The sequence below is a fragment of the Lagenorhynchus albirostris genome, chromosome 12, assembly GCF_949774975.1.
Source record: "Lagenorhynchus albirostris chromosome 12, mLagAlb1.1, whole genome shotgun sequence".
In the NCBI taxonomy this organism is placed as follows: Eukaryota; Metazoa; Chordata; class Mammalia; order Artiodactyla; family Delphinidae; genus Lagenorhynchus; species Lagenorhynchus albirostris.
Window position 1 is genome coordinate 2,229,654 of NC_083106.1, and position 13,787 is coordinate 2,243,440.

The window sequence follows — 13,787 nt, forward strand, 5'->3', positions numbered from 1 at the left end:
ATGAGTTCGTTTGTGGCCGCACTGTTCTCTAACCCACCGAGATCTCACACAGGGTCGTTTCTAAGGCTCTTTTTCACTGAAACCATAGGCCTGAGGACAAGTGCACCGGGGATGGTCAGAGAAGCCGTCCCCTGGTTGCAGAGTCGCGCCACTCCTCTCCCAAATCCCAGCCACAGACGCCGGACGTGCCCTCGGCTCTGAAGTCAGGACCAGACAGGCTGCCGTCCAGCTGGGAGTCCTTCGGCCTCGGCTGGAGCTCAGCCCTGCTGCTCTTTGGCCAGGGGACCTCAGGCACATCACCTTGTGGAGGTCACGTCTTCATCTGAAAAGTGAGGGCGACGACCCTGTCCTGGAAGGATGGCTGGGAGGACGGCTGACCACCCAGGGCCATGTCCTGACCCATCCACGCTCGATGTCACGGGGTCTTCAGTGAAACGGCCCCTGCAGGACAGCAGTCTGTGGGCTGTGATCAGAAAAGAGGAGAACCGGGACGTGCGAGGCGCCGTCCCACTTCACACCCTTCCCCTCCCCCCACCCGGCACCCACAGCCCAGTCTCTGCCCGCCTCTCTCTGCCGCCAGCCCAGCCCCGTGGCCTCTCCCTCTCGTGCGGGGTTACAGACGCTCCTCCATGGTCCGGGCTCTTCTATCTTCTCTTCCTCTGTAATCCGACAGGCTTTCCACTAATCGGGCAGGTGGTCTGAGGGTGTAGATGGTCTACACTCGCACACACAGGGCGTGCTGAGCCGAGTTTCGCCGGCCAGTACTGGACCCGCTTCTATGCAGCCGTGTGCTGGTACCAGGCTGTCTGGGAAGAGACGACAGCCCTGACTTGCAGCAGTCGAGAGGTGTCAACCCTCCCACGTGGCTGACTCGAAGCTGTGACCGACTCACAGCGGCTTCCCGAGGGCTCCCCGAGGAGTCTGCAGCTGTGACCCCCTCCCTCCCCCTGTCCTGGCCATCAGTCCCCGGGAATGATGTGCATCTCACTCCCGCACCCCGGGTCACCCGACAAGAAGACAAGGACAAAATGAAATGCGCTAAGAAGAGAAGAATCTCCCGCAGACCTCGGGGCGGCGGGGAGAAGTCCCCACTAGGGGTTGGCAAGGGGGATGCGCGGGAGGGTGTAAGGCACCCGTGATCCCGTGCCAGCCTTTAACCCTGTCAGCCCTGCTCGTTGCCCACCAGAAGTATCACGTGCCCCTCGTGGAGACTTCTGGAAACACCCTGCAAAGAGCTTGTCTGAAAGGCCACCAAAAGGCCAGTCAAACCCAGGCCCCCAGAAGAAACCTAGTGGGATGCTTGGAAGTGTGAGCTGTAGTAAGCAGAGGATAACGGAAGGCAAGACCTCGGATTTCCGAAGAACTAACAGGAAGCAATGTGCTTCAGCAGATGGTACGTGAAGAGGTCGGGTATTCTCAGGCTGGAATTCCAGCTTCTCCACTTACGGCTTCCAACTGCCCCCCTAGAGCCGCATGGCCACGCTGTTTGCACGTCTGCAGCGAGGAGGTGATGCAAGTGTGTGCCCAGTGAGATTGGTGTGTTCTCTGAGATGCTCAGCGTGATAAAAGCTCCTGGTCCCACACGTCTGGACACACTGAGTTCGGGGTCCTGGTTGGGTCAGGCTCAGTCCTCCTTTCCCTAAAGAGTGAATAAAACAGCATCACATCTACAGACAGAGGGAACTAAGCTGATTTTTGGAGAATATCTTAAATGAAAACTTACAAATGCACGTGATAGTCACCAAAACTGCTACAAGATCTCCCTTTCACGTATTTTACTGGAAAAGTATATAATAACACGGAACTTTTTTCTTAAGTGTTCTAATCAAGAACAGCATCAGATGGGATGAAGTGAGAGAGTGGCATGGACATATATACACTACCAAACGTAAGGTAGATAGCTAGTGGGAAGCAGCCGCATAGCACAGGGAGATCAGCTCGGTGCTTTGTGACCGCCTGGAGGTGTGGGGTAGGGAGGGTGGGAGGGAGGGAGACGCAAGAGGGAAGAGATATGGGAACATGTGTATATGGATAACTGATTCACTTTGTTATAAAGCAGAAACGAACATACCACTGTAAAGCAATTATACTCCAATAAAGATGTTAAAAAAAAAAAAAGAATAACAGAGGGCGCCGACCTCCTTAGGGCCCCGCCTTCCTTTCTACACCTCGGGGTGCTCTAGTGTCCGTCCTGGTGAGCCCTGGGGGCCGCACTTCCAGACAGCGCCTGCTCCCCGGACGCGGAGATGTCACCAGAAGTCATGCGGGAACAGGCACCTGAGTGTGCCAAAGGGCTGGGTGGAGCTGAGACCCCCCGACCCCCCAGACCCCCCCTCCTCCCAGGGCCGCTCCTGGCCCCAGGCTAGGCTGTCAGGGAACACAATGGAATCTTCTACCCGAGGTCCAGCCCCTGACAAGCAGCACAGGATGCTTTCCACATTTTCATTCAAATGGGACGGTTTGCCCGATGGGCCACTTTGCACGGACCAGACAACAGTCTTTGTTCTGTGACATTTTACGTTACATCCTCAGCAGTTTCTTGATCCTGTAAAGGGAGATCACGGCAGGAGATTGTGTTCCAGAGGATTCCTGTTGATCCTAGACGCCCAGGCAGTCCTGGCAGACGGAGATTCAGAGAGGGGAGGACACAGATCTGTGTGCAGTGGACGGGGGGAGAGAGAGGGAGGAAGGGACGGGGTTTCGGGCCCAGACCTCAGGGGCCCTGCACAGCCGCTGCCCCGGTCACCCGGCTGTGCACTGCGCCATCACTGCAGCAATCTGACGGTCCTGGGAGGTGGCTCTCCAGCCTGCTGCTGCGTCTGGATGGTTAAATCATTCTCCATCTCAGAATTCTTTAACAGCTGCCCAAGGGCTGCGTTCAGCCCACAGAAGGTTTTGATTGACTCACAAGTTATTTTTACTGACTTTATATTATACGTAGTTTAAAAAAAACCCAAGACTCTACCTTTTTAAAAGTTCAGATTTTCAGCTCTTCTTGAAAAGTGGCAGATCCGCCAGCCCTGGGTGCACACTCCCCCGGCATCGGTGGGGTTGGAGCCCCACTCCTCGGGTGGGTTTCACCTACCAGTCCCTGCGTCTCGGCAGGTGTGTGTCCTTCCTGGTCCCAGCGAGCGTTTACGCCATCGTAGACCCTGAGCTACACCTCACGGAGTTTCAAACGCAGTTTTCAGTTTCCCCTCCTGGGTAAGTGTGATGTTTAATTGTCTGCGTCCGCTTGGCCAGACAGTGGTGCCCAGCGACTCATCAGACACAAGCCCAGCTGTTGCGAGAAGGTGCCTGTGGACGAGGTCAGTGTCGTGAGCAAAGGAGACCCCCCACATAACATGGTGGGCCTCGTCCAATCAGGAGAAGGCCTTAGAGACAGAGCCCCGAGGTTTCCCAGAGAAGGAGGAATTCTGCCCCCAGACCGAACACAGAAACCCACCGGAGCTTGCAGCCCTGTGAGCTGCAGCCTTGTCACCCTCACAGACATCGGAGTCAATTCCTCTAAAAAATCCCTGTATCTGCGCACACACCTGCTCGGTCCCTCGGGAAGGAGGGCTCTCCTCCACCTTCCCATTTAGCAGACGCAGCGATTTCAGTGGTGGCTACCAGTGCAGATCTTCAAAAGATTTGCTTTTATCACTTTATTTCTGTTTCCATCACCCCCAGTCTCTCTCACTCACATCTCTTCATGCTCTTAATTGCAGGCTTCACCTGGGCCTCTGTCCCCTTCTCATCCAGAGCGTCCTCCTGTCCTATGACGCCCTCGTTTCTCCCCCGACACGCTTCAGACCCCTCTGCCTCTGGCTTTTCTCTACAATCTTCTTGTGCCTGAGCTGGAGACAGTCCAGAGTCCCCAGAGCTCGTGCATCTGGTTTCTGTTCAACATGAACCTGAACGGTTCTCGGTTAGATTCAGCCTATATCGGATCCGGCTGTATGTTTGTGCAGCCCTGTTCAACATGAATGTTCAGCACAGAAGGTAGGTTTGTTTCTGACCTCTGGACAAAAGCTCGAACTGCTCTGTTATCTATACATTCGTATGACACCTTTTTTCATTTAGCAAGAAAAAAGCGGCCAGGTCTCACCAAAATCCTAACCCCATCCAGCACCTGCATGAAATGCAGTCACCAGCTCTGAACTGCAGGTTTTTGTCAATTAAAACTCAACAAAGGTATATTTCATAACAGCAATTATTCCCAAATTAAAACTACAGGCAAAAGAAACCTTCTTTAATCCTGAACAGGAAACTGGGGAGTGAACACACTGGCCGTTCTAGAGAAAATAAATGTGTTTCAGGGAAATAATTCCTCCAGGCAGCCACGAGCTCGGCTCGGGGGAGACTCAAACGCATTGTTTTTGTTTCTAAACGTGAATTTCTACGTCGAGTGGGAGAAGTTCCCGAAGTCTTTAATGACTCACTTTTCTCATTTTCACTAGAACTCTGATGCAATCATACTTCTATGATTCTGAGACTCCAGTCCAGCTGCATAATAACAAGCCTGTTATTCTTATTAACAAGCCTGGGACTCTCCTGTGATTATATCATTTTACCCACAACACATTAAAAGCATTACAGCTTTAATCTACGGCTAAAACATTTAGTTTGATTCCCAACAGCAGCATCCTAAAATGTTAAGAGCTGGCTGCCTAGAAAAATGCATTAGCTGTTACTTTTGCCAATACAAAGGTAAACACCATTAAGATAAAGGAAGAAAACAATAAAAACACAGTAGCAAAATTACCTGGAAAGTTACCATAGTTACCTAGAGACCATGGTAACTTACCAGTCGCAATACTTGAAAATTAAATTCCCAACCTGACATTTAAGGGGTGTGGATGTGTGTGTGTGATGGGAGGAGACTGAGAAAAGTGAACAGATTCACCAGCAGAGAGGCAGACAAAGGGACTCTGCGTCCTCAGTGGGCAAGTGATGGAAGGGGCGTCCAGTGGATCTGACCAGAGGACTCACAGGCTCTTTGCCCTTTCACACTGGACAGCAGCTTGAGTGTCTGCAGATGGGAAGGGGCTTCCTGGGCGCTGGTGACAGGCGGATGCTCCCCTCCTGGTCCTGCCCAGCTGCCTGGTAGCCATGGTGGCCGTCACCAGCCTGGAGAGACCTCTGGGCCGAAGTTCCTGGCGAGTGTCCGGCCGGTGTCTCTTCCTCAGGTGTGAGACATCGACAGATTCCTTCAGCCCCGAGGGTGGGCGCACAGGGTATGAAAGTCAGCAGGTGAGGGTGCAGGCAGCCCAGCTGTGACTTAACAGGAGGGTCGTCATAATTCCCACACAGAGGGCTCTGCGTCTGCTCCTCTGGGTCTGCTGTCCCACCTCCACACTCAGCTTGGGTCTCACAGGGCCTGCGACTTGCACCCTCTTGCCCAGACAAATCGGAACAGCAATGCTGGCATTTCAAGTGGGACCAAAGTATTTATGGAAAGCAAAGCTAGGAACCAAGTGCCGACGACAGGCCAGGCTTTCTAGGCACAGGGTACGGACTTGAAAAATGGCCCCCTGACCACAGGGCCTCCCCTGGGGACCTTCTGCCGTTTGAACAGAAGAATGTGTGCTTTTCGCACAGCGCACTGGAATCAGAGCTGCAGCCCAGCCCCAGAGGTCAGGGAGAGTCGGGCAGAAAAGGTACTTGAGTATGAAAGTGTTAAGATCTGTGTCTTCCTCTGTGTGTTAATTAGACAAACACGCTTTGGGTGTGGAACCATGTGCTAGACACTGGCCGTCACTGGTGAGACAGACACGATCCGCCCTAACGCCGGCTCGTCTAGAGCTGGGCACAGACACTAAGAAGTGAAATACATAGGACAAACGGAGGAAGGAATGTGTGAGAGGCTAGGAGGCCACCAAGAGGATGCATGGGGACCCACCCGGGTCAGGGAGAGACGTCAGGACGGCCTCACCAAGAAGGGCACCTTTCAAGGAAACCTGGCGGGATGAGCAAGTGTGATCCGTGCCCAAAGAGGACCATCCAGGTGGAGAGGACCGTGCCAAGGAGGGAAGGCATGGCCTTGGGCGGAAGGGGGCCAAGCTCTGGCTGGGACCCTGGGCGTGAGAGGGGCCTGCAGTGGGTAGGGGCAATGGGGTCCAGGATGTCAGGCCCAGCGGGGGGGCAGTCAGGATTGTCTTCTAACTGCAAGGTCAGTGACCGAAAGGGATTAAGCAGGGAACGGAGACGATGCACTTTGGGTTTACAAATCCACTCGGGCTGCAGTGTAAAGGCAGAAGGGAGGGTGAGAAGACAGGCCATGGTGCTACTGCAATGGTCTGTGTGAAAGAAGATGTGGTGGGTTGAGGGGCAGTGGTCCCCGCTATGCAGAGATGTGCTGGGAGACAGAGCCGGCGGGCCTGGAGATAGCCTGGAACGGGGGCTCTCCAGGGAGTGGGCTTGGTAAACACGGTGGGCAGAGGCAACAGTCATCAAGGAGAGAAAGGCTGGGGCAAATCAGCTCTCTGGGAAAGGCGGAGCACTTGTCAAGTTCAGTGTGGAATTCAAGGCCCAGTGAAGGTATCTGGCGGGCACATCCAAGAGACAGGTCTGTCTGCGAGCCCAGAACCTTGGGGAAAGTTCCAGACTTGTCATCAGCAAGTGGCGGGCGAGGGGGGGGGTGCGGAAATCCAGGGATGGGAGGTGGCCTGGGTGGGGGGCACGTGGGGAGGGAGAGAGTCCAGTCGGAGCAGCTCCGCGTCGCGGGGGCGGATAGAGCAGGAGGGGCCGCCACTGCAGCACAGAGGATGAGCCCCGGGAGAGAACGCCCCCGGCCAGGACACGTTTGGAGACGCTGCTGAGAGGCAGGTGGCCCCTGGGTCTGAGGAGATGGCCACCAAGGTCATGAACGTCTCCAGAACCGCCACCCCGCAGCCCCTGCTCCCCAGATGCGGTGGGTCAGTGGAGGGTCTCTGCGTGGTGGCAGAGACCTGACCTTGGAAGTCAGGTCTGCGGGTGACCGAGGACAGCTCGTTGGGAAAGCTTTCCCCAAAGGCGAGGCTGTCAGCAGCCTTTGATGGGGGTCTCCAGTGCGGCCACCCCTCCTCGCCCATCACTCACACCGGCAGACCAGAGGCAGGGGCATCTCACCTGGAGCCCCTATGACTGCAGCCTGCGTCCAGCAGGTGGCGGCAGCGCCCCGTCCAGGAGGCCAGTGGGCAGCACATCTCCGGTGAAGTAAGGACCCTTGTAAGGACCCCTTTACAGCGTCTCATAGATGCACTTGTTCACTACTAGCGTGGAGAGATGTGCTGGGTCACCGCCTACATGCTCGGTTCAGAGAAAGGACCCCCAGATGTCCTTTGTAAATTCAAGGAGCCAGTTAATCTTTCAAAATGAGGCAGAGAAATAAAACTTTCTCATTAAAATATTAACCCTGATTCCAAACACGGTACTTGGGCAATTCAGACTGACCAGGTTATCACGAAGGTGGGGAGGGAGGCCACTCCTGGGCAGAGGGGGCTGGACCTATCCCTCTTCTCAGAGACCCTGGCCAAGACCATCCCCGCTTCTTGTGCTCTGTTCTTTCTACTGCAACTTGAACGTTTCTTTAAAATTTGCAACCTTTGCTCTTTTTTTTGAAGTGAGTGGTACAGCTGCCCTTCCTTCCCTTGAAGTTCATTTTCCCACCGTCTCCCCTCCCCTCCCACAGAGTAACAGTCCATGGTGACAGAACTGTGGTGTATTCACTGTTATTACACGTGTGTGGACACGTGGCCGCCCAGCGGGAGACATTTCTCCAACTTTCTTTCACCTTGTTGTAACCACACGACTAAGTTGAGGCCAATAGGTTGGGAGAAGTGATTCCCACAACTTTCAGATTGTGCCCTTAAAGGAAAGGCCCCCTGCCTCCCCCTTTTCCTCTTTCTGTAGCCTGGGGTGAAAATGTGAAAGAGGGAGTTACAGCAGCCCCCTTGCACCATGAAGACAGACTGAAGTTGAGGACAACGGCATCCCGCTAGTGTCCTGGATTGTCTACCTGGACTCTAATACGAGAGAGAAATAAACTAAGGCATTAGAAAAGATACAGCTCCTACTGCTAGCTCTCCTGTAGATTTTCCCAAATAAAACATCAGGAAAATTAGTATATTAGCAAATGCAACTCAAGCAAGAACGTAAGAAAGCATCTGGCAATTCGCAGTGAGTGTGGCGGGTGTTCATATACTGAACCATAAAACGTGAAAATAAGTCACAGCTGCTCGTTCCGAGCTCTGCTTCCGCAGCCTCCCCGCGTGTAAAGTCCCTGAGCACAAAGACAGCGTAGGTACCTCTGGCTCCCACAGGGCAGTGAGCTCCACATCCGAGGACCTGAACTCCGTGAGGGCTGCAGCGATTCGAACGGTCTTCCCGCAGTTGTGAGCGAGGATACGGGCTGCTCTAGGAACCGGATGAGATAACAGAGGCCTCGGAAGTCTCGAGCCAGGAGTGCCCTGTTCGTACAAATGGGTGGGCGAAGGGGGTCCCACCCCCCCGGCACCGTCACAGCTGCCTTCTGCGGCCACAGCTGCTGCCCGCCACCCTGAGGCCCCCGAGAGAAGAGGGTGCTCTCGACATCGAGTACAGAAGTGGCCCAAGTTTGGGGAAATTCCCACTGCACTGAAGAGCTGGAGGGTGAAGCAGGGAGGCGGGAGAAGCCCCGCCCCCAAGGGGGCATGGAGGGCGGCAGACCGGCCAGCAGAGATCCTCAGAGGAGGGCCATCCGCGGTGGGAGCGTCAGCGCTCAGTTACTGTGCGGGCTGACCAGGCAGGTGTGGCTGACCGGCACCACAGTGTCCGTTGTCATCCTCACTTTATGGGGATATGCACCTGAAAACTGAAAGCCTGAACTGGGAGTGACTACCTGGAACCCACCTTACCAGAAAGGGGGACACCACCCGGAAATGAATTATCACGTGTTTGAAATTAACTCGAATATGAAAAGCTGCTCTGCCTTTAGAAACCTAGTTGTTATGGGCTAGTTGGACTTGTGTCCCCCCAAATTAACACGTTGGTGTCCTGACCCCTATTCCTCAGAACGGGACTGTATTTGGAGAGAGGGCCTTAAGCAGTTGATAAGTTAAAACGATACCATCAGGGTGAGCCCTAATCCCATGTGACTGGTGTCCCTGTAAGAAGGGGAGGTCACACACTCCCCCCACAGAGGGACGACTGTGTGAGGACACAGGGAGAAGACGACCGTCTGCAAGCCAAGGGGAGAGGGCTGGGGCGAAACCAGCCCTGCCCACACCTGGATCTCAGACGGGGAGATAGAAACGTCAGTTGTTTGAGCAGCCTGGTCTGTGATATTTTGTTACGGCAGCCCTCCCAAAGTGATACCCCAGTAGGCTCTAAGAATACACACTGTATTCATCTAGACCAGATTCTGTGTTCTCATACCTCCCGAACGCCTGGAATTTGCACACACTATCAGAAATCTTAAAAGGATTTAAAAATATTGTACTTTCCTGGCTTCACTTAAAAGCTAGGCTATCTGTCCTCAGAAGCAAATCAACATACAATTTGCAAGATAATACCTCCGTGCCTGAATTTTCACTTTTGCTGAGATATACATACAGTAAAATCTCAGTTATCCAGAAATAATTGATCGAGACCGCGTCTCAACTACTTTGTAACAGGAACCAAGAAAAATTATCCTCTGGTCAGCACATAGATGTGATTATACATAAACACACACACATGCATATGCAATAAGTTACACATGTGCATATGATTAATGTATTAATAACAGCCTGGCAGGCACGAACCCATTGTCCCTATTAATACACAGTCCTGACAAGTGTAGACAGATGATCCCCAAACACAGTGGAACAATGTTTGCAAAGAGTCAGAGGAGGGACGAAAGGCACACACTTAAGGTCCAGCCAGAGCCTGACAGTCAGAGAAGATACGAGAAATAGATGAAAAGGAGACCCGGGAACCGTTAAAGAACAGTCCGGAGCCCTTTAGTGTAGGAGCAGAGACCCCGGCAGCCCCGGGTCCCCGGGGGCGTCGGCCTCTGCAGCACCAAACGGTTGTCGATGCACCTGTTCTGATGCCCAAGGCAGCACAAAGAAAGGATGCCATTAATGAAATGAAATATGTAGCCCATTTTAGAAACACCTTTATTCACTATGGCTGAAATCTGAAAAGGGTTATTGCATAAAGAAGCAAGTTTCACTCCTCTGGAGACAGAGATGCAGAAGACCTTGATCCCAGCTTCGCCGAGTCAGCGTGATGTTTCTGTGCCGGTTTTGAAACACGCTTTCACACATCTCATCAGTGCTCTGGTCAAACCGAAAGAAGCATCTGAGTAACGCCTCCTCTGCTTTGATTTCTGAAGTCACACGCTAACAGATTTGAAGGACGTGGGACCCCTGAACACCAGGGTCTCCCAGTCCGAGCCCTGAGACTGGAAGACAGTTCCTACTTCACCCACAGAACAGTTTTATTTTGCAAAGCCAAAACCATGTGTTAAAAATACAGGCTTTGGATCTTAAGAGATCATGTTGAATTTCGTGTAGAGCTGTAGCAGAAGCATGTAAGAACAAGAGCAAGTTTCAGATAACACGTTATATACACGTCAGTATCTTTGCAGCTCATGTCAGGACTTTTCTAATAAGCATCGGTGGGTTTTTTTGTTTGCTTGTTTTGTTTGGTTTGGTTTGGTTTGGTCACACCTCAAGGCTTGTGGGATCTTAGTTTCCCTACCAGGGATCGAGTCTGGTTCCTCAGCAGTGAAAGCACAGAGTGCTAACCACTGGACAGCCAGGGAATTCCCGTGTTTGTGTTTTTGTAAGATGGGCTGATGCTTTTCCACTTAGGTTCATATATTTACAAAGCACTTTCAAAACTTGAGTTCTATGAACTTTTAACGCAAAGAGATTTGTTAAAAACTGATTCCATAGTTAAGCTCAGACTTTAGGTAAAACCACTTTACTGCAGCAGAAGCCAATGTGATCCAAGCTCTCTGAGAAGCTAATTTGAAGCTCGTCACTGCCAGAGTCCCCTCCACACAGCTTTCTTCAACTCCATGATGGAAATGAACAAAAGTTCTTACATTATTGTCTCAGTAAAGTTTCCTGGTTCTTTTTTAAAAAGTACTCTATTTATTAAAAAAAAAAAATTTAAACGACTAACTCTTTAAACTGCACTATAAGCTCCAATTTTATTGTGTTCTGTTAAACAAATAATTATTAAGCCCCTTCTGTATGCTAAGTGCATGCAGTCTAATGGATTTTTAGAGGAGAATTTCCAGTCACAGAGGGAAATGAAGCAAACTTACACTTCCTGACGGCCGGTTACAACCTCAACTGCCTTATCCACTGTGACAAGTGTCTCTAGTGCTCATGCAGCCACCTCTTCTGTCTCTGAGCTTGTTTTTCTTCTGCTTTTTTATGAGCTCATGCTTGAGAAATGAGAAAAAACTCACACTTTTTCACAGGGAAATGAGATAAAGCTCAAGTCAGCCCATTTTGCTATTATGACACCAACAGTAACCATCACGATGGAAAGACGTTTAACCTTCTGCCTAAAATGAGTTACACGAGGGCATTCGTTTGTTTTTTCCTTTTTTTTTTTTTTTTTTTTTTTTTGCGGTACGCGGGCCTCTCACTGTTGTGGCCTCTCCCGTTGCGGAGCGCAGGCTCCGGACGCGCAGGCTCACCGGCCATGGCTCACGGGCCCAGCCGCTCCGCGGCATGTGGGATCTTCCCGGACCGGGGCACGAACCCGCGTCCCCTGCATCGGCAGGCGGACGCTCAACCGCTGCGCCACCAGGGAAGCCCATCCGTTTTGGGTTTTTAAGCCGTGGGATGTTTTGCGACGACCAGAAGAAATTGTGGTCTAGGGCTGCTTCGTGAATATTCCTGAAAGTGTTCACGTTTGTCAGCAATTCATTTTCATTCAGCATTTCCCAAAGCCTGTTTTGCAGAATGCCAGCCAGCAGGGACGGGGGCACAGAGCATCCCCGTCAAATGAGTTTGGGGGATGCTGCCCGTCGGTGCCTGTTGGCATCCCGAGCGCGTGCAGCCCTGACCTTGCAGGAAAGACCCCCCTCGCTTTGGCTTCATGTCCACACGCCCCATGCGTTTTTGTCCTGCCTGTTAGCCCGTCCGCGCCGAGCCTGGGGGGCGTCACATGGTGAAGGAGGACGGGCTGTCGTTGTCCGCGGCCTCGCTGTTCTGCCGGGAGGTGAGGGTGTCCGAGTGCAGCCGGGAGCACGAGAAGCCCAGCGACTTCTGCCTCCTCTTCACGCACCACAGGTCCTTCGTGATCTTCAGAAAGTAGCTTCTAAACTTCTGACCGACGAAGGCATAGAGCACCGGGTTGAGGCAGCAGTGCAGGAAAGCCAGGACCTCGGTGACGTTCCTGGTGTAGCCCAGCAGCCTCTCGCTGCTGCACGAGCGGTCCGTCCTGCCCAGGTTGACGGCGGTCACGAGAAGCACCATGTTATGTGGGATCTGGCAAGCCAGAAAGACAAGGACCACGGCTATGATCACGCGGATGGCTCTGTGCCTTTTGGAATTCTGAGCTTGAATTAAGGTCTTGACAATAAACATGTAGCAAAATATCATAAACACCAGCGGGATGAAGAAGCCGAACAGGAGCTGCAGTCCCAGCACCAGCAGCTTCCACCGGATTGGCTCGGAGACGGTGTGGTACCTGGGCTCGCAGACGTCGCTGCCTTGCAGCTTGTATTTCTGGTTGAACATGAAGGTCGAGCTGGAGATGAAGATCGACACCACCCACACGACCAAACAGATCATCCTGTGGTGGGCCAAGGCTCTGGACCGGAGCCGGAAGGACTTGGTGGCCTGCACGATGGCGATGTAGCGGTCCAGGCTGATGCAGGTCAGGAGCAGCATCCCACAGTTAAAGTTGATGGCGTAGATGCCCCGGGTCAGTTTGCACATGACGTTGCTGAATATCCACTCGCCAGTAGCGTGGTTGACGGCCCAGAACGGGAGGGTAAGGACGAAGAGGATGTCTGCGACGGCCATGTTCAGGAGATAAACGTCTGTCATAGACTTGGCTTTCTTATAAAAAGCAAAGGTGACCACCACCAAAATATTGCCCAGGAGGCCAGAGACACATATCAAGGAGTAAGCGAGTGGCACAAATAGCCCAGAGAACTTTCTGACCTCCTGCAAGGAACATAGAAAGCTATCAACATCGAGTGAGTAATCTGAACTATTAGCCAACCCAAAATAATCCTCATTGGCATCGTAGATGTTGGTGGAATTCATGGGTTCCTGGAAAGTGAACAAAGATAGAGTTAGCAGTAGTGTCATTTTCAAGGAGCACGATTGACCGAAATTATACTCCCAACCAAAATAAAAAAGATGCTCAAATTATACCTCAATAGAGATGTTAAAAAAAAAGTATAGTGACAACATCAAATGCTGGCGAGTACGTAGAAAAATTATATCATGTCACTGGTGGGAAAATAAAATGGTTTAGCCACTCTGAAAAAAAAAAAAAAAAGATGCTCACCTCTCTCATGGTGGTGCTTGATCTGGGCAGAGTGTCCGGGCCTGGACTAGAAGGGGAGTGGATTTTCAACTCCTCTGGCTCACAGCGGAGAGAATAGGAGAGAAGTGAATCTAAGGAGGAAAGAAAGCAAAATGCATTACAGCTAAGTATTCTCAGAGAGCCAGAGAATTAAGGAAATAGATTTCTTCCCATTTCAACACCAAGAGTGCACAGCGCACTATTTTACACAGAAATATTCATTTAGAGCTGGTGTCAGCAACCTCCTTCTGTAAAAGGCCAGATGGTAAGTATTTTAGGATCTTCAGGTCCTGTCG

At 52.0% G+C, this 13,787-nt stretch overlaps 1 protein-coding gene across 5 annotated transcripts in view; it reads right to left on the reverse strand.

Annotated features, from left to right (window-relative positions):
* Positions 1-10,092: 10,092 nt before the first annotated feature.
* CCR6 (C-C motif chemokine receptor 6) overlaps positions 10,093-13,787 on the reverse strand; it is a 77,751-nt gene continuing 74,056 nt past the window's right edge. For all 5 annotated transcript variants that reach the window (XM_060167241.1, XM_060167242.1, XM_060167244.1 and 2 more), the window contains 2 exons: positions 13,474-13,583; positions 10,093-13,232 (listed from right to left, as the gene is read on the reverse strand). In XM_060167241.1, the coding sequence (XP_060023224.1) occupies positions 12,114-13,232; positions 13,474-13,583 (1,229 nt within the window). In that variant the 3' untranslated portion in view covers positions 10,093-12,113. The remainder of the gene's footprint in view (positions 13,233-13,473; positions 13,584-13,787) is intronic.